Raw genomic sequence first — 21,564 nt, 5'->3', positions numbered from 1 at the left:
CCATTTATTCTAATGGGAGCTGGCCAGCGATGCCTATGCAGCAGCATGCCGCCACCCATATGCATCACAGTCCCACTATAGAACTCTGCTATACACAGTAACAATGTAGCGGGACATATCAGTACCTGATGCTGGACCGCTTGTTATTATTTTAGAACTAATTACAATTTTATAAAATACATTTGGTGAAGTAACAGAAAAATTATGGAATATGGAGGAGGTGCCTAGATGGATAACATCCCTACCCCTACTAACTTTGGCCTCACAAATGGAGCAGATGACTTCACAAATATTTTTATCACGGGCAAGAACTGCTGCAGCTGATGGCTGACTTACACAAATAACATCATCAACAGCCTCATCCTCATTAGCGTCCGACAGTACACAAATATCCCCCTCATAATGTTCCACTTCCACACTAGCCTCATTGATTTCTATTATGTCATCATCACTATCTTCTCTTGTATTGCTCAACCCCACATTTGCAGATGGTGAAGAAATGGTAGAACGAGGCTTCTCTACGAAGACAATGTGAGAAATGTAAGACTCACACATATCTAACATGGACACCCCTAGACTCTCCTTAGGGATTTGTGAACACACAGTTTGTTCCTCAGCCTTAGTGTTTTATTTTTGGGCACTGATTTGTTGTTTTTTAACGTGACACCTCTAACCCTTGTTTTTAACATTGTGAAAGATTTTGATTTCAGGTGCCCTATCCTAACCCTTCTGCCCCCTGGACCACCTTTCGTAGATGTTGTTGTACATTCATGACTGTCCTTGGTTGCTGCTCCTGCTCTTCTATCGGCTGATAGTGATCCCTATCGAGTCAGTGCTTACATTTATTAATGCAGTGGGGCACGGCACATACTGAGCTTTATTGAACGCACAAGTTGTGCAAAACCCCCCAATTTTCTTGTGTTTTTTACAAATGAGAACTCACGCAGTGGACCCACAGTGCTTATATTTATTAACGCAGTGGGGCACAGCAACTACTGTGCTTTACTGAACACATAAAAGTTGCAAACAAATAAAAAACTTTCCCCCCCCTCAAATAACTGACACTGCAGAGTCACAGTGCTTATATTTATTAATGCAGTGGGGCACAGCCTGGCTACAAACAAGCAAAATATTTTCTTACATTTTTTTAAATGTGTTTTTTATATTTATTTTGTTTCTTTTCTAATGTTTTGATAACTGCCTACATCCATCTAGCTCGGCCAGTATATTAAGTTAACTAGGGACATGTGGGTGTACATCAAACAATGACTCCTCGCATCAAACACTGACTCTTCGCTTTAATCTCTTAAAGCTTTCACAGCAGCGCCAGTGCACCAATAAAGGGTTACATGATGCTTAATGCTGCCCTTAGGGCTTAGGGCACCAGCATAAAGGACTAATATATAAATGTATGCCCTGGCAGTATATTGTGTGCTCTCCTTCTGGTGGTCCCGTGTTAAATGGCGCCCTAATCGCTGTGTGAGGGACTTAAATTGAATCCAAAACTCACAAGATCTGACTCGTGGAAGATGACATTTTACATCGTTTTGGATTCTGAGCCTGGCCAGAAAACCCAAGCCATGGCTCAGATTCCCTTGGATCCCAGTAATTCAGGTGAGGCGGTTCTCGTTGAACTCAGACTGCTCATCTCTAGTTTACACCATACTTGCCTACTCTCCCAGAGAGGCCGGGAGGCTCCCAAAAATTGGGTGGCACTCCTGCCCCCCCGTGGAAGTGAGCAAGTCTCTCATATCCCGCTCGCTCCCCCGTTGCACCCCCCACTCATTACACTTGCTCCCCGTTACATAGAAAAAGGGGGTGGGGCAATGACGCAATTCATGCTAAATTGCATCATCGTAGCCCCGCCCCCACTTTGAAATGCCAATAATGTGGGCCTTAAAAAGTGAGGGCGGGGCTACAATGATACAATCACGTCACCACTCCCCCGTACCGCCTCTTTCACGCCTCTTCCTGTGTGACCTGGCTACTCCACCAAAAAGTAGGTAAGTATGGTTTACACATATAACATCTATATGCATTTTCTACCATTAATTCTGTTTAAGGGCTTTACTATATCACTGTGATCCACGGGGGAGATTTATCAATACTTCTAAAGCGGACAGGTGGAGGTGTTACTCATTGCAATCAATCAGGTTCTAGCTATCATTTATCTAGTGTATTCTTATAGCTAGAGTCTGATTTGTTGCTCTAAGCAACACCTGTAGTGCTCTTTAGAAGGTTTGATAAATCTCCATGTTACCTACAAAACAAATTCACGCCTCAAATACATGGGGCAAAGCTTTTACTTACAGTACAGAATTACCCCTTTGAGAGATTCCTCCGGAGAAGTACAATTTGGGATGAAGGGTGCGATTCTACAAACTGCAGCCCCTCCACAGTGCATTGCAGTAATTTGGGGGCTGAGAGGAACGGAGGGGGTTCATAGGGTTTACCAGGCCATCTGTAGGGGCTTGGTAATGCATGGGAGGTGTAAACCAGAGCATGGTTTAAATCCAGAAAACTTGTGAGTGTGTTTGTATGGAGTGATATTTTTAACTACTTTTTTGATGCCATTTTGTTCATGTACTGTATAACTCAATTTTGTATTTGTAAAACTTCATTGCTTTATATATGTACTTTTTATTAGGATAAGTGCTTTTGCAGACATATAGGCACCAGTTAGAAATATAGCTCCACAGCTGTCTTTCACCTTTGACCTAATGTGAAATACATAGTAAGTGGGGAGCAGAGGCATCACTTACTCCATGGTGCCGCAAAAGGGTGTGGGGCTTCATGGGAAGGGTGTGTGGCTTCATGGGAGTGGCTGAGCTTTGCACCCTCACCACGCTTTTTCATCACTCCGGGGGATAGGAAGATGCAGGCTGCCCCCAGGTAGAACTGTGGCTGCAGTGTCGGCTCCCACACAGTGACAGGAGCTGAGTACTGCACATAATGTAACAGTGCAATGGCCGACTCCTGTCATTGAGCAGGAGCCGGCATTTTGGTGTCACCCCTTGTGACGCCACTGGTGGGAAGTGTAGATAGCTTTTAGGTTGGCTGATTATAATAAATACAATGTTGGACTGGCCACAGGGGTACAGGGGAAACCACCGGTGGGCCCCACTGCCCGCCCCCCCTCTTTCCCTCTAGGGATCAAGGTTCCAGACTATGCACTTGAATTATACATCATACATATGTTACCTTATACTACACAGGACCATGTTGTATTTTCTGCAGTGCATTGCTGTTATTAATCTGGAACATGATCATGCATTAGCAGTATTTACTATATAAATATATCAAGAGGCACAGACCACGCACTCTCTAATGGTTAGCCAAGCCTCTGTGGAGGCTGGACACCCCCCCTCTGGAGAATGGCCACACCCCTAAATATGGGCCCCTACCACTGCATTCCCCCGGTGGGCCCTTCATGCTCCAGTCCAACACTGAATAAATATACGTTCCTATTATCAGGATCTCAGATGGAAATTGTCTAGTAAGTTGTTTGTGGTAGTGTGTTCATGAGTGGGTGAAAGGGAAACTTGTCATGTCGAAGATAAATTAGTTTATGTGAACGACTACTGCAGCTAGCTTCACAGACCCTGAAAGTAATATCTGTTAAGACAATGGGGGTCATTCCGAAATGATCGTAGCTGTGGTAAATTTAGCACAGCTACGATCAGGCACTCAGACATGCGGGGGGACGCCCAGCACAGGGCTATCCCGCCCCACATGTCAGTGCCGCCTCCCCCCCACCGCAGAAGTGCAAAAGCATCGCACAGCGGCGATGCTTTTGCATTTGAGGAATAAATTCCGGTCAGTGCAGCTCCTGCGGCTGGCCGGGAGAACCTCTTCGCTGCCCGGGTCGCAGCGGCTGCGTGTGACGTCACGCAGCCGCCGTGGCCCGCCCCCCAATGGTCCGGCCACGCCTGCGTTGGCCAGACCACGCCCCGTACAGCCCCCTCACGCCCAGCGACCGCCTCTGCCTGTCAATCAGGCAGAGGCAATCGCTAGAGAGCAACGGCCTCCGGCCGTCCAACATGCACCAGCGCCAGCGCTTGCGCAGATCCAACCCAATCGCTGTGCTGCGATAAACTGCAGCGAGCGATCGGGTCGGAATGACCCCCATTGTTAGTGTATGCTGCAGGAATACTATAAAGCCTAGAGACTGACACATAGCAGATCAGTTCCGATTGAAGCTACTGTACGTTTGTCTGCAGCAAATCTAGACTTCTACAAATCCCCTCCAGCTTTTAACTTGTGACAAAGTTATTAGACGGGACCCTGGAGAATTGACCGGACTACATTATTTAAACTACTTAATCGATGACCATCAGCTAGGACAGATCTAGGACAGATCTTAACACACCTCAGATAAGAGCTGAGTATTTTAGTTTGTTCTTGCTATTATTGTAACTAAGTAGAGTTTCTACTTAGAAACCTTCCCTCAGTCCAGGACCTGTACTTGTCCAGAGCTAAAAAGCGGGCAATGAAGATAGTAAAAGACCAGCTACACCCTGGCCACAGCATGTTTAACTTGCTTCCTTCAGGCAGGCGTTACAGGGCCGTCCCCGCCAGGTCCGCCAGAAGCCTCAAAAGTTTCTTTCCCCAAGCGGTCCGCCTGCTGAACTCCTGAACATTGACTGACTAGACGTACATGTAACTCACTTGTGTTCCTACCGTATACCTATCTGTGTGACTTTGCTTACCCCCCCACCTGCTTATCTGTTACCTACAGTACTTGGCTGTTGTAAAGCAAACCGAAGACAAATTCCTAGTATACGCAAGTATACCTGGCCAATAAACCTGATTCTGATTCTGATTCTGATTTAACTTACTTACTTGCATGTTTTCAGTCTTGTAACTTAGATAAATAAATGCTTATCTTTTATGAAATGTCCTGTGTCAGTCTCTATATTTAACACATTGCATCCCAGAACCTGGGCGCTTGAGTTTTTTTCAATCGGCAACAGTTTTGTATGCAAAATCTTGTGGGTCTTGCGGTTCGGTTCTCCAGGAATCCAAATCCACCTGAATTTTGTGGATCTGAACCGAACCAAAACCGGTTCAGATCTCCTGAGGAAATCTGGTCCGCACAGAGTCACAGTTCAGACCTTCCCGTGGGTCAGAATTCAGATTTTAAATCTGAACTTGGGGTTTTGGATTGCAAAGATTACATGATTTTAGTTTTTATATAGTTTTTATCAATGATTATTGATTTTTTTTTAATCAATTTTCAACTGAACCAAAGAGTGAATCTGAACCAACACTTGAGGGTGGTTTTGCTAAAACAAAAATACAATAATGAATTAGAACTAGAGATGAGCAGGTTTGGGTTTTGAACCCCCTGAACTTCATGATCCGAGCCGGGAACCAAGTCCGGCTCAGGACTTCCCGCCAGATTCTCACAGATTTTGGATTCCACATAAAAAGTGAGTCGCCGCCATTTTCACTCTGGACTTGGAGAGTGAGGGAGACAGACCTCTGCCTCTCTGTGGGTGGTGGCGTCGGGTGGGGTCAGTGTGTGAAAATAAATGTGCACTGGCCCTGTCCTGTATGCTGTAAAAATACAGGGGTGCTGTGAAAATAAATGTACACTGGCCCTGCCCAGTATGCTGTAAAAATACAGGGGTGCTGTTGTTAAATGAAAGGTACACTGGCCCTGTCTTGTATGCTGTAAAAATACAGAGGTTCTGGTTCTGTCCTGTATGCTGTAAAAAATACAGGGGTGTTGTAAAGGTACACTAGCCCTGTCTTGTATGCTGTAAAATTACAGGGGTGCTGTGAAAATAAAGGTACACTGGCCCTATCTTGTATGCTGTAAAATGATAGGGGTGCTGTGAAAATAAATGTATGCTGTAAAAATACAGGGGTGCTGTTAAAATAAATGTACACTATCCCTGTCTTGTATGCTGTAAAAATTCATTGGTGCTATGAAAATAAAGGAGCTCCTTTCTGTGTGCTGTAATAATAAAAGGGTGCTGTCCTGTAAAATGGACAACAAAAATTTGGAGGAAAAAATAGTGAAAGATCAGGAACCACTTTCAATTCCTAGTACTAGTGCTGAAGCTGCTGCTGCTGCTACCAGTCATGACATTGACGATGCAATTCCATCTACCTCGTCTGCTAAGGCCGATGCCCAATGTCATAGGGGGCATGTAAAATCCAAGAAGCAAAAATTAATAACCAAAAATGAAGATGGAATCCCTCCTTCATCTCGAAAAATGTAAAAAATAAAGCTTCTTAAAGCACAGGAAAACACAACTGTGCGTTCAGAGATACCATAAATCCCCAAGGAGAGTCCAAGTGTGTCTGCGGTTGCGATGTCTAGGCCTGACCTTCCCAAGACTGTATGGGAAGAGGAGGCTCCTACCACCATTTGCACACCCCCTGCAAGTGCTGGGAGGAGCACCGCCAGTCCAGTTACTGAGATTGAGATTGAGGATGTCACTGTAGAAGTAGACCAGGATGAGGAGGATATTGGTGTAGCTGGCGCTGAGGAGGAAGATGACAACGAGGATTCTGATGGTGATGTGGTTTGTCTGAATAAGGCAGCAGTGGAGACAGTTGTTGGCTATGGGATGAAAAAGCCCATTGTCCTGCCTGGGCAAAATACCAAAAAATCCACCTCTTCGGTATGGAATTATTTCTCTTTGAGGATGAGGATGTAAACACTGAAGGGGTGAGGAATCGGAGGATGAGGATGACAACTTGCCTCTATAGAGCCAGTTTGTGCAAGGAGAGATTAATTTCACTTTTTTTTTTTTTGGTGGGCGCCCAAACAAACCAATCCTTTCAGCCACAGTAGTGTGGCAGACCCTGTCGCTGAATTGATTGGTTTGTTAAAGTTAACATGTCCTGTTTATACAACATAAGGGTGGGTGGGAGGGCCCAAGGACAATTCCATCTTGCACGTCTTTTATTTGTCTGCCACATAATTCCAGGGGTGCTGCCCTATATGGGGTGCTGCCCCTCTGCCGTATCAGTCCAGGAGTGCTGCCTCACTGCTGTTTAAGTCCAGGGGTGCAGTTGCCTGTCTGCTGAGCTGTGTAATTCTCCAGGGGTGCTGACTATGCTGTATAAGTCTAGAGGGGTTGCCTATCTGCTGTATAAGTTCAGAGGTGCTGCCATATAATTCCAGGAGTGCTGCTGTACTTGATCCTAGGTTTAAATTAAAGCCTAGAGCAGAATATGAAACAAGCTTCAACATCACAACCAGATTTGTGAAAACATATAGCAGCAAAGGTGGAAATAAAAATTGCAATTTTGACTAAATGTTTTCCGATAAAGTCAGGAGAGACTACATTTGTGGCCAAAGTCAATCAGACTCATAAAAGACAGAATCATATTCCAGCGGAACGTGACATGGCAACATCTCCTACTTAATATTCTCTGGCAACTGCCGGAGAAAACTAGATTTTCCAAACACACCTATGTCTATATGTCTGCCATATAATTCCAGGGGTGCCCTGTCTGAACCCACTCATCTCTAATAGATATATCTTCTGGTGTGCACTGTGTACCCAGCATTAGAGAGAAGTTCTTCTCAATGATTTCATGTTAGGGACTCAAATTAATGGCTCCAATTAGTCAACCTTAATTTTTTATTTATTATTAATGTTCCACATTTTGAGATTATTTACAAGATGCGCATTTGTTGTACAGGGTTCTTTTCCTTTGTTTTGTAAATGTTTTCTCCTTCATAATTGTACAATGTAAGGGCTGCGTAGGGTTATCACAAGACCACTGTCAGGTCTGTAACGGTGTCTGTTCCCGGAGGGGGCACTAGTGGGTCAGTGGTGGTGCGGTGGAGGAAACGAGGAGGCTGCAGTAAGTTCCTGCGCATGTGCGCAATGATGTTTATTTAGCACACAGAGGTTTAAACTTCAACTGGAGCAAATGGCAATACAGATGGAATTTTGCAAGGAAGCTGACAGAGGTATAATAACAGTCACAGGTAATGAGCTGGTCTGGAAACCAGTGTGATTAGCAAACTGCGATGATCAGCCTGGAAGCTGGTGGCAAACATCGATGGCAGGCTTGGAAGCGGATGGTAACAGGATCAATATGCAGTAGGTAAGTAATGCAAGCAATGGTAGTAATTACAGGCAACAAGTAACTCCGGTAATCGGTCTGGAAACCGACAGCAATAGATTCACATTGGCCCTCATTCCGAGTTGATCGCTCGCTTGCTGCTTTTAGCAGCAGTGCAAACGCTAAGCCGCCACCCTCAGGGAGTGTATCTAAGCTTAGCAGAAGTGCGACCGAAAAGTTAGCAGAACAGTGCTGAAATTTTTCAAGCAGTTTCAGAGTAGCTGCAGACCTACTCCTTCCTTGCGATCACTTCAGTCTGTTTAGTTCCTGCTTTGACGTCACAAACACGCCCTGCGTTCGGCCAGCCACTCCCCCGTTTCCCCAGGCACGCCTGCGTTTTTTAGCACACACCCGGAAAACGGTCAGTTACCACCCAGAAACACCCACTTCCTGTCAATCACTCGCCGATCAACAGAGCGACGGAAAGAGTCGCTCGACCATGTGTGAAACTGCATAGTTTTTTTGTGAAAGTACGTCGCGCGTGCGCACTGCGGCCCGTACGCATGCGCAGAAATGCAGATTTTTAGCCTGATCGCTATGCTGCGAACAACGGCAGCTAGCGATCAACTCGGAATGACCCCCATAGTCAGTAGATATGCACAGAGTCCACAAAGCCAAGCAAGGCTATAGCAGGAGACAGCTGGTAATTCACAAGCTGGTTTAAGTGCTGGATGTAATAGCACAGTGCTGAATGCAGATTAACAACACACAGGTGAGAATGATGAGGCAGCACCTGGAGAGCGTCTCCTACTGCATGTAGAAGTGGAAGCTGACTGTGGAAGAAGTTGGAGCAGAGCTGGATGGCTGGAGCATGTAGTTCCACGGAGACACTGGAGCTAGGAAATCACAGGAGACTGGAGCCAGGAGATGCTGTGCACTGGATGTGACGCGTTGTTCAAGACGATGAGACTGAGCCGATATTCTGGATTTATACCTCTTGGTCAGCAGGCATTGGATGCTTGATTAATGGGGTCATTCCGACCCGATCGCTCACTGCAGTTTCTCACAGCGATCGGGTCGGAACTACGCATGCGCCGGCGGTGCATGGCAGCTGTCGTTGCCTAGCAATCGCCTCTGAGGCAGAGGCGGCCACTGGGCGGGAGGGGGCTGAACACCGGCGTTAAGCCGCCGTTTAGGGGGCGTGGTCCGGCCAACGCAGGCGTGGCCGGACCATTGGGGGGGCGGGCCGCGGCGGCTGCATGATGTCACATGCAGCCACTTCGGGCCGGGGAGCGACGAGTAGCTCCCGGCCAGCACGCTAAAGCTGCACTGGTTGGGAGCTACTCTTGAAGTCCAAAGGCATCGCCGTTGTGCGATGCCTTTGCACTTCTGCGGGGGGAGCCGGCACTGACATGCGGGGCGGACTAGCCCTGTGCTGGGCGTCCCCCCGCATGTCAGTGTGAATGATCGTAGCTGTGCTAAATTTAGCACAGCTATGATCAACTCAGAATGACCCCCCATGTGTGCAGTCACAGCGCAGGATTGGATGTTACAGGTCAGCTGACCGCAAGTGTCATGGCGGCGCCCATGCTGTACAGATGGCGGGCACACAGCGTGGTACACGCTGGATGGACTTCAGGGGTACACAGTGACAATGGCTACTGCGCTCCGCGTACAGGGCATTTATGCAGCAGCAAACTGGGACCGTGACCTCCGGAGGCCTGCACACTAACTTACCACCAGTGCGCTGGTAAGTTAGATACCACTGAATGCTGATTCCTGACAACCTCACGGTGTTAGAAAAACAGAGTTTCAGTGATCTTGTATTGCATCAGATTTCCATTGCACTTCAGCACTAAATGGGCCAGGAGCACCTGTGAGGCACAAATAGTTACTGAATAAGTGCCCAGTATGGAGTCGTACAGCCAGGAAGCATTGCTTCCTCCCACAGTCCTACTTGTAATATGAAATGAGTTTCGACTAGAGTGGTAAGCTCCATTAGGGCAGTGGCTGAATAACAAAAAATTCACTGCACAGTCCTGCTTAGTGCTTTACCGAACCCACCCGAACTCAACTTGCCCCATCCAGAGCTGCTGTGGGGGCTCACGAAGGACTGATAAAACATCTAAGGGGCTACTTAATTTAAAAATAAAATATGAATAAAATAAACAAGACGCACAGGTATGCTCACATGCGTGTAACTGGGACACACAAGTATGCTCACATGCGTGTAACTGGGAGCTGTGAAAAATGAAAATAAGGCATCTGCCACCAAATATATAAATAAAAATGCAATAAAAAAATGGAAATAAAAGAAACCCATGAGATTTTCACAAAATTAGTCTCCTGGCTCTGTGGTGGGGAAAATACCCAATCTTGATCCTGTGGTATACACCAGTTTATTTGAATCCCAACATTAAATCCGAGATTATCTTAATCCCTGGAAATGGAGAAGGGGGTACAATTTTGGAGGCTCTGAACCCTAGTTTTTCAGTTTGTCCAGTAATGTGGTAATTATATATTTGCTTGGTTGAAGTCCTTTCTGTTCCACACCAATATAGGAGTGGAGGTGAAAGCCTGTGTGTTGTTCCTGATTGCGTGTGCCTCTCTAATTTTTAATCACCTTCTTGACACTGTCCTCTTCCTCTTGCCTCTTCTCATAACGTGAAGTCATCAAATATGGAGGTGGTATGTTGGTAGCTAGCTATGATTCAGAGAACTTGGTGAGCTTTTTCCAGGGGGACCACCTGTCACTGAAATGATGGGTTTATTAAACTGTGCATGTCCTGTTTAAACAACATTAGGGTGGGTGGGAGGGCACAAGACAATTCCATCTTGTGCCTCTTTTTCTTCTTTGCATCATGTGCTCTTTGGGGCCTAGTTTTTAAATCTGCCATCCTGTCTGCCACTGCAGTGCCACTCTTAGATGGGCCAGGTGTTTGTGTCGTCCACTTGTGTCGCTTAGCTTAGTCATCCAGCTACCTCGGTGCAACCTTTTGGCCTAAAAACAATATTGTGAGATGTTCAGAATAGACTGGAAATGAGTGGAGATGAATGTTATTGAGGATAAATAATACTGTAGGATAAACCCCCCCACAAATTCTGTGATTTTAGCTGTTTTTATGATTTTTTTTTTTTAAATCCAGATCCAAAACCAAAACCCGAAAGGGTGGTTTTGGCAAAACCAATCCAGATCCAAAACACAAGCAGAGATCCAAAACCAAAACCCAAAACCCAAGTGTCCACCACACATCTCTAATTAATACACAAACCAAAACCAATACACAGGGATTCACGCACATCTAGTCCTGAGCCAAATTACATATTTCACTGAACCTCTTAAAGAACTTTGTGCCCAGACAATATGGACCAGATTCTGAGTCGGATGCAGCGGCATCCGTGTGTGCATCTTTTGCCGGTCGCATATCTGCCACTTTATGCAAAATACTGCTACAAGTCATGTGGAGTGTGTATGAATGTGCAAGAACTGAGATGCTCACTTTGGGCATCATTAGATGCTAAAATACCACTTGGTGCATCTTTAGACTCCACCATCGGTTGCAACTTTACCCATTTGTCCAAGCCTGCTGACTGGTATTGCCATATAACGCAATGAAGCACATAACAGTCCTTCTGTAAGAGCCGAACAATCAGGCATGCGTTATACTCGGTATCTGGATGATAGGTCGACCTTAATTAGGTCTACAGTCAAAAGGTTGACCACTAATGGTCGACATGCATTAGTTCGACATAGACAAAAGGTCAACATGGTCATTAGGTCAACATGTAAAAGGTTGACAGTGCTTATGGTCAACAGATACAAAAGGTCAACAGGCATAAATGGTCAACACACATATGGTCGACACAGCATTTGGAGGGGGTTTATTAATTTTGTACAACTTTTTCATACTTTACCATTCACGTGGACTATAGTTGGGAATAGTAACCTGTGCCTAGTGCAGCGGAGAGAGGCACCTTGCCCGAAGGGGACGTGGTACACTAATTGGGGTTCCAGGTGCTTTAAAGGCAAAAACTACACCCAAAGAATAAAAAATGTTGTGTCAACCTTTTTTGTGTATCAACCATTTGTCATGTTGACCTTTTCCACTGTCGACCTTTTTCTTTGTCAACCTTTTCCAGTGTTGAATTTTGACCATGTCGACCTTTCACATGTTGACCTTTTCATCATGTTGACCTTTGCCATGTCGACCAATAGGGGAAAGTTACTGCCAACCTGATTAGGGTCGACCCTGTGATCCATACCTGCTGTGCTCAACCTCCCCTGCTGCCAGATGTGACCCGCGGGCAAGGCAGACGGCTGTTCTCTCACCCTGGCCGTGGTCCAGCGCTGCAGTGTAGATGTTCCATGTGATGACAGCGAGGAAGGAGAGTGTACACTGGGCGTTATCTGCAGGGACGTGCAGTCAGGGGAGGCAGGGGAGGCAGTGCCTCACCTGTCATAATGTTTAATATAATACAAAACAAAGAAGATATTTATAAAACATGTTCTGTGTCTTAAATATCTTCTTTGTATTTCTCCAATCCTATTTGATGTGGAAAACAGAGACAAATGCGGGTGGGAGGCAGCGAGAGCTCTGCCTCCCACTGACAATGATAAAGTGGTTGAGGCTGGAGGCGGATAGGGGGCGGGACTAAGCTGCGGGTAGAAAAAGGCAATGCAGCCGCCAGGTACTAATGACCTCGACTCCCCCCTTTCCCCCGTAGCTTGCAGACGCAGAACTTTTACACTTCCTCCCCTCCCTCTCCTGGTGCTTGCAACCGCGGGTGCGGATACTTATACCCGCCCACCTCCTGGAGATTGCAGCTGCAGGAACTGGTGCCTGATCTCCTCTCCAGTTGCTTGGGGTAAGTGAATGGTGGAGGTGCTGTTGTCAGTGAGTGCTGGAGGGGTTGGGCTGAACAAGCGCATAATCTCCCCTCCCCCTCCCCACCTTTACACCCCCACGTGTGCCTCTCCAGCCACATACTTCTCGCACGTCACTGGTTATCTGGCAATACCAATCAGCAGGCTTACACAAGTGGGTAAAGTTATAATCTCCTTTTAATTCTCCACTTAAACTGAACTGTGGAACTTTGACCTCCAGAATTATTAAAGACTCTTTCTGGAGTGGAACTGTCCATATTTCAGATTTATTAATATGAACATTAACTTTTTTGACTCCCATTGATCTTGGAGGGTGTCATCTGTTTAATTGTCTTTACTTATCATATTTGATATTTTTAGAATTTTAAATAACTTGTTATATTTTTGTCTATGAGCTCTCTTTTAATAAATACACAGTAATTTAATTATACTGTACAGTATGTATCCGTTTTTCTTAAACAATTCAGAATTGTTTGTTAGGGAACATACTTTAACAAGATTATGAAACATGATCTTTTTGATTTTCAATTGGTAGCATACAATTTATAATTTTTTTAATGTCTATTTTTGTGCCTGATTATATTATTTTTGTTTATGTACTGGAAATGAATACATGCAAGATTGGGTGATGAAAATAGGCAGGTATTTAATTTCCTTCTGCACAGAAATGGTGTACCAGGGCATTCTCCCAAAGGCTTATTTTAGTACTAGGGATAATTGCACCACTCTAAAAGTTAAAGAACTTTACAAGTACTGTACCTTTGACTCAGTGGCGGAACTAGTGAGCGGTGGGCCCAGGTGCGACAAAATGCTTTGCCCCCCCCCCCCATCCCATCCAAGTCCACCCCCTCACCTCTGGAGAGGATCTGGTGAGGGGGACCTGCTCAGGGCCAGAGAAATGGATACCTAGCAACAGTGCCGTAACTAGACATTTTAGCACTGTGTGCAAGAAACGGCATCGGAGCCCCACCCCTGCATGCAAAACAGGGGAGTGCGCGCCGTAGGCACGCGCAAAAATACATAGTGGCGTGGCTTTGTGGGGAAGGCGTGTGGCCAGGGCCGTCTTTTCGTATGGGCTCAGTGGGCTCTTGCCCAAGGGCCCCAGGAGTATAAGGGCCCTAGGCTGATATCTGAGGGTCCCCTCTTTCCAGGGGTACCAGATTTTTGAAAATCGGCCCTAGGGAACCAGAGATATCCGACTTCAAAGCAGTGGTCCCTATCCAAGCCTGTTAATTGCTTTTCCCAGCCAGATATCTCGGGCTCTGTATAACTTACAGCTTTTCTGAGGGAACATTTCAAAAGCTGGGACTCTCCACTTTCGGTGGACACTGGCAGCTTGTCTCTACTATGCAAAGAACCAGAGATATCAGCCTTCAAGCAGCTGCTCCCTGCTCCAGCTCCTCACGCCTGGTATGCAGTTTTATATTTTTGTTGGTGGATTGCTCTGGCTCCTGAACTCTGACCCCAAGTCCCCAGTACCTCCTGACAAGGGAGACACTCTAATTGTTTATCCCATTCAAAGCTAAGAAATCTTTTCCAAGGAACTTGAGATATCTGCAGTCAAGCAAGCTGCCCTCTCACCAGAAAATGACAAATATTGAGCCCACTCCACTATCGACCCCTCCTTTACATATTAAACACCCCATACCACGCTGGAAGTCATGTACCGGGGCCCCTTCATTCAGCCCAGTGCCCCCTTCTACAGTTTAGTGTTCTACCTCCCACCCCATCTGTGCAGTAAAGGATTAATTAGCAGAAATTACTGCTCCAGGTCCTACATGCTGAGCGGAAGATAGTACACCCCCTACTGCCCGCGGGACATCAAAGCTGCCGCTGATAGCACCCCCACCCATGGAGGATGGGTAGGGGCCCCAGTGCATTACTGTGCCCAGGGGCCCACACTGCTGTTAAGACGGCCCTGCGTGTGGCCACAAAATAATACCAATTCATAAAACGGTGCACAGTAGTCTCCATTATTCAAATTACGCCGCACGGCGGACAGATTCCTCTTTTTACACATTACAGCAGACAGCGTCCCCTTTTTATACATTACGGCAGACAGCGTGCCCTTGTTACACATAGCGGCAGACAGCGTACACTTTTTACACATAACGGCAGACAGCGTGCCCTTTTTACACATAACGACAGACAGCGTCCCCTTTTTACACATTGCGGCAGACAGCGTGCCCTTGTTACACATAGCGGCAGACAGCGTACACTTTTTACACATTACGTTTGACAGCGTGCCCTTGATACACATTACGGCAGACAGCGTCCCCCTTTTTACACATTGCGGCAGGCAGATTCCCCCTTTTCACACATTGCGGCAAAGATTCCCCCTTTTTACACATTGCGGCAGGCAGATTCCCCCTTTTTACACATTGCGGCAGGCAGATTCCCCCTTTTTACACATTGCGGCAGGCAGATTCCCCCTTTTTACACATTACGACAGGCAGATTCCACCTTTTTACACATTGCGGCAAAGTTTCCCCCTTTTTACACATTGCGGCAGGCAGATTCCCCCTTTTTACACATCACGTAAGGCAAATTCCCCCTTTTTACACATTGCGGCAGGCAGATTCCCCCTTTTTACACATTGCGGCAAAGATTCCCCCTTTTTACACATTGCGGCAGGCAGATTCCCCCTTTTTACACATCACGGCAGACAGATTCCCCCTTTTTACACGTTACGTCAGGCAGATTCCCCCTTTTTACACACTGCGGCAAAGATTCCCCCTTTTTACACATTGCGGCAGACAGTCCCCCTTTTTGCACATGGAAAGACAGACAGACAGAAAGAAAGAATATACTTACCCTCTCCGCTGGCGCAGGCTCCTCGGTGCAGCTTCTGGCAGAGATCCCGGGCAGGAGAGAAGAAGGAGGGAGGTGGAGGAGGGAGCCGCAGCAGCGCTGTGTTATTGGTGGAGGCGCTGCTGTCCCTCTGCTTCACTATAGGCTGTTCTCGGAAGACAGCCTATAGTGAAGCAGAGGGACAGCAGCAGCAGCGCCTCAACCAGTAGCAAAGCGCTGCTGAGGCTCCCTCCTCCACCTCCCTCCTCCTTCTCCTTACCCCCGTGCCCGTGACCGCTGCGCTGCGCTCCTCTCCAACTCCTGTGTCCTGCGGGCGGCTGTGTGCTGCGGGCAGCGGTTGCCCGCAGCACACATCGGCATGTAATGAGTCAGTTTGACTCATTACATGCTTTGGGCCCCTGGACAGTGGCGGGCCCCAGTGCAACACACTGGTTGCACTGGTGGTAGTTCCGCCTCTGCTTTGACTACAAAAAGCCACTTGGGGTCACATTAAAAGCATTAGATTGTATATTTACAGTAGATTGGAAACATTTGGGGCCAAATGTAATAGAGTGAGAGTTTAAAAAAGTGGGAGATTTGGTAAGGTTTTCCAGTTTTTTTTAAAGTGGCAATCATTTACACAGCAAGATCAATCTGGTTTTGCAGTGTAAATGATTGCCACTTTAAAAGAAACTGAAAAACCTTACCAAATCTCTCACTTTCTGAAACTCTCACTCTATTACATTTGGCCCTAGGTGTTTGTCCATTTACTTTCACATTTCATGTTTTGGGTGACATCAGTGTTTAGTTTTAACAAGTGAAACTAGTCATATGACAAGTGTCAAATATAGAAACTAGTCCATAAAGAAGAATAAACATATCCCCCAAGACATATATATAACATATTCACATTTCCTATGTATATGTGTGGAAAATAATCATATTCTGTTTATTGGCACTTTAAATCTGTTATGCTTTAGCAGAGAGCTGAAATATGTAGGGTAACTTAGGCAAAGAAGAGAATGCTTACAAGTAAGAACATAAATAGGGATATTCATGAGCTAGCTTTGCAGTAGATACAATAACAGCAGAAGATTCTGTTAATCAAGGTCGTACGAGGTAGAGACATGAGAAATGTATATACTGTAGGTCATTATTGTCATTGTGTTAAATCAGTGTACAGTTTTCTTACCTTTCTGTAATGCTCATTTTGGACATCTTCATGTTTTCCATTTGCAGAATAATCCTTGCAGTCCTTTAGACCTGTATAAATAAAACAGTAGTGAACAAAACACATACAGTACTAAGTAACATAACAGGCTAGATAACCTGCGGCTCTACAGTGCTTGTTTTTACTATCGCAGAAGAGAAATCTAAAAACTGCATTGACAGCAGAAAAAAATAACACAGGGCTGACTAATTCATGCAATTTGAAACAAATTATATTAGGAAAAAAAGCCATAAAAATTAAATAGATATAATAATAGACACTGTGTTCGTGGATACACAATAGATATTATTATTTCTTAAATACATTTTATATATAATTTGCTTGCATTTGTGTTGACTATTCAGTGACGTGTTGTATGTACAGTATATACTCTATATATGGGATACGGTTATGTTGCCGGCGGTCAGGAGACCCCCTGCCAGCCATGTAGGAGCCGGGATTCTGCCATTGGTATTGTGACCGGACTCCTGACCACCAAAGATTTTATGCAGGAGGTTGTCTCTCCCTGTAACAGCTTCTGTGCTCAGAACCATTAAAGGAATTTTGTTCTATTGTATCATAGATACAGTCCTAATGCTAAAAGGGAGGCAATCATGAGACCGCGTGTCGGGATCCTGGCGGTCACAACGCCGACACTGGAATCCCAACAGGCGGTGAAATGCTGCTGCTTGAATATCAGCACCAAAGGCTTGTCTCCCTCTATGGGTGTCCACAGGGACGGATTGGGATGCAAAACCAGCCTGGGAAAATTTATGGTAGCAGCCCTAATGGGGGTGGGGTCTGATGTGGGGGGTGGGGTCTGTTAAGGAGGGGAGGATTTCTCCTCATAGGGTCTGATTCTGAGTTAAGGCCCATACACACTGGGTGATTTTAAGCTGAAAGCAGGTCACTTTTGGTGTGTTGAGCTGCTTTCAGCTCAAAACCGCCCAGTGTGTATGCACAAGCAATGAGCGGTGAGCTCTGATGCGCGCTCCCGCTTCATCGCTGGCAACCGCCGTTCATCTACTGGTATTACCAGAGGATGAACGACGGGGTGAGCGGCTTTCCATAGCATCCTGCTGTGGAAAGCCGTTCACCCTCGCTGACCTCGCTGGGCAGGGGGAAAAAGCGCTCAGTGTGTGTTATGATTCCAGTACTCAGGTCTGGGGAGATCTTATAGCAAAGGACCTGAGTACCAGAACGTAATGCTGGGAAAAGGGGTAGGAACAGGAATAGCCCCTGGCACCCTATCTCTGTTGTCTCGCCCGTGCTGTCAGAACTCTCTTGCGAGACTATGGTTGCTTGAGCCCATGGCAGCCGCGTTTGAAGGGCGGATTACGTCTGCCCAACTCCGATGCCCCCTCAGGTCTTAATGGGAGACAAAGAGAGAACCGAGACAGGGTGATAACAAGGGGCCCTCTAACTGAACAACAAGGCCAGGGGCTAATAACTAACCTAAAGCCAAGTATGCGCGGATTACCGCCAGGGAAAAGGACAACCAAAATACCCACTTGTCCACTCTCCTACACGGCACCGCCGAGTTCCGGAGAGGACTGTGGGAGCGGAAACCTCCGCAAATGCTCCAAAACCAGAATACAAAATTAAGCGGCCTAGGCCGCAGCACACGGCAGAGCCGCCACTCACGAAACCAAATGAGATCCTCAAACGACTGTTGCAGGTAAATGAGGACCAGAAGAACTCCTTGGGATGAGATGACAGACACCAAAACTCTGGAACTCTGAGGACAGGAACGACCGGACACAGCAGACCAGGAACAGATCAGCAAACATGAACAGCATGCAGGAAGCTATAACCGGCGTCTGTGTGAGGCACTGAGAAGGCTTTAAGCAGTGAATCCCCCAATCAGAGTACAGAACCTAATTACCATGAATGTCGTGCAGCTGCCTTGCTGCACGACCAGAAGACATGTGTGTCTAGTTCAGTAATCATCCCTGCAACGGGGAACGCGGTCCGCCCGTGGCGTCCCCGTTGCTAGGATCCCGGCGGCTCGGCGCGCCCGGCGTCCTAGCATTGCTAGGGAGCCGGCGGCTCAGCGCGCACGGCGTCCCTAGTTGCTAGGCGCCGGGCCGGGTGGAAGTCTCGGACCGCGGCGCCTAACAGTACCCCCCCATGAGGAGGGGTCAACGAACCCCTAAAGCCAGGTTTCTGAGGAAATTCCAGAAAAAATAATCTCTTGAGTTTAGGGGCATGTAGATCCTTATCCAGGACCCAAGACCTTTCCTCCGGACCATAGCCTTCCAGTGAGCCAAAAAATAAAGCTGGCCCCGGGACACTTTAGAATCTAAAACCTTCTCTACCAAGAACTCCTGTTGTCCCTGCACATCCACTGGAGATCTACCCTGAGAGGTCCTCCGAGGAAATCTACTTGGAAGAAACATATTGTTTCAACAGGGAACAGTGGAAAGTATTTCCAATTCTAAGAGATCTTGGCAAGCGTAGCCGAAAGGCAACTGGATTGACCTTCTTAATGATAAGAAACGGTCCAATAAATTTGGGTCCCAGTCTAGCTGAGGATTGTCGAAGCTTGATGTTGCGAGTTGACAACCATACCTTATCTCCCACCTTAAAAGTGCAAGGACGTTGGAGCCTATCAGAAAATTTCTTTTCTCGGAAGGCCGCTTTTCTGAGAGCAAGGTGCACTTTTCTCCAAATAGCTCTGAGATGGGAGGTTAAGGTCAGCGAGGAGACTGGAGAATGATGGAAAAAAGAGTTGGCTCTAGGATGAAAACCAAAGACTGAAAAGAATGGAGACTCTTTGGTGGAGGAATGACAAGAGTTATTATAAGTAAATTCGGCCAAAGGAAGAAACTCGGACCAATCATTCTGGAGTTTGGCCGAATACAAACGTAAGTACTGTTTTAATGACTGGTTGACTCGTTCGGTTTGCCCGTTAGACTGTGGGTGGTAACCAGATGTTAAAGACAGTTTCATCTTCAAAGAGGCACAAAAACGTTTCCAGAATCGCGCGATGAATTGTGGACCCCGATCAGAAACAACATCAGTGGGCAAACTATGAAGCCTGAACACATGGCTGAGGAACAAAACTGCCAACCCTTGAGCAGAGGGTAATCGGGGAAGAGCAACGAAATGAGCCATTTTACTAAAACGGTCCACTACCACCCAAATGACTCGTAATCCGGCTGAAAGGGGAAGGTCAACCACGAAATCCATGGAAATATGAGACCATGGCCTGAGAGGAACGGTTAAAGGCATGAGTTGCCCGATAGGCAACGAACGAGGAGCCTTATGCTGTGCACAAACCTGACAGGAATGGACGAATTCCTTAACGTCTTTAGAAAGACTAGGCCACCACACTGAGCGAGAGACTAACTCCAAAGTCTTAGTGATACCCGGATGCCCTGAGACCTTGTTGTCATGAAACTCAGTTAAAACAGTGCCTCTCAAAAATTCGGGAACAAAAAGACGACCAGCAGGAGTAAGTCTAGGAGCTTGGTGTTGAAGCTGGTTTAACTGAGTATATAAATCCTGTGTGAGGCCTGCCCGAATGACCGAAGATGGAACAATGGGAGTAACAACAGGATTGCTATTGTGAACCGGAAGAAAGCTACGTGACAGGGCATCAGCCTTCGTATTCTTGGAACCAGGCCTGAAGGTGATTATAAACCTGAAACGAGTAAAAAATAATGCCCAACGTGCCTGCCGAGCATTAAGCCGTTTAGCTGATTCAATATATTGCAGGTTCTTATGGTCAGTAAAAACTGAAATAGTATGTCTAGCTCCCTCCAGCCAATGCCTCCATTCCTCGAAAGCCCATTTTACTGCCAGTAATTCCCGATTACCAACGTCATAGTTGGATTCAGCAGAGAAGAATTTCCTGGACATGAAGGCACAAGGATGCAACTCCTGAGACTCCGGATCTTCTTGAGAAAGGATAGCCCCCACTCCAACCTCTGAGGCATCAACCTCCACAATAAAGGGAAGTTCCGGATTAGGATGTCTGAGGACAGGAGCCGAGACAAAGGCTTGTTTCAAGGCCCGGAAGGCTAACTCAGCTTCATGCGACCAATTGGAGGGATCCGCTCTTTTTTTAGTCAGAGCTACTATGGGAGCGACCAGGTCAGAAAAAGTATGAATGAACCGCCTATAATAATTAGCAAACCCTAAAAAGCGCTGAATTGCTTTTAAATTAGTGGGTTGCGCCCAATTAAGGATGGCCTGGAGTTTCTTCGGTTCCATGGAAAATCCCTGGGGAGAAATTATGTACCCCAAGAAAGACACCTCTGTGATGTGAAAATCACACTTCTCAAGCTTGGCATATAAATGATTCTCTCATAACTTTTGAAGAACAAGACGCACCTGGGTAACGTGTTGTTCAATCGACTCAGAATATATCAAAATGTCGTCTAAATAAACGACCACAAATTTCCCTAGGAAGTCACGGAGAACATCGTTAATGAGATCTTGAAAAACCGCCGGAGCATTTGACAGGCCGAACGGCATCACCAGGTATTCATAGTGACCCGACTGAGTGCTGAAAGCCGTCTTCCACTCATCCCCAGATTTAATTCGGATGAGGTTGTAAGCTCCTCTAAGATCAATTTTCGAGAAGATCACGGCGGAACGTAACTGATCAAAAAATACTGAAATTAAAGGCAAAGGATTG

General features: G+C 46.4%; 1 protein-coding gene across 1 annotated transcript in view; it reads right to left on the bottom strand.

Annotated features, from left to right (window-relative positions):
- The window catches only part of C3H10orf90 (chromosome 3 C10orf90 homolog), a 392,649-nt gene that overhangs the window by 210,084 nt on the left and 161,001 nt on the right, over nt 1-21,564 (bottom strand). Inside the window, exon 2 of the mRNA XM_063963768.1 lies at nt 16,902-16,972. Within this exon, the coding sequence (XP_063819838.1) occupies nt 16,902-16,972 (71 nt within the window). The remainder of the gene's footprint in view (nt 1-16,901; nt 16,973-21,564) is intronic.

The sequence above is a fragment of the Pseudophryne corroboree genome, chromosome 3 (genome assembly GCF_028390025.1).
Source record: "Pseudophryne corroboree isolate aPseCor3 chromosome 3, aPseCor3.hap2, whole genome shotgun sequence".
Classification (NCBI taxonomy): domain Eukaryota; kingdom Metazoa; phylum Chordata; class Amphibia; order Anura; family Myobatrachidae; genus Pseudophryne; species Pseudophryne corroboree.
The sequence above is the reverse complement of the archived record's forward strand: the minus strand, read 5'-3'. Positions and strand labels throughout refer to the sequence as shown.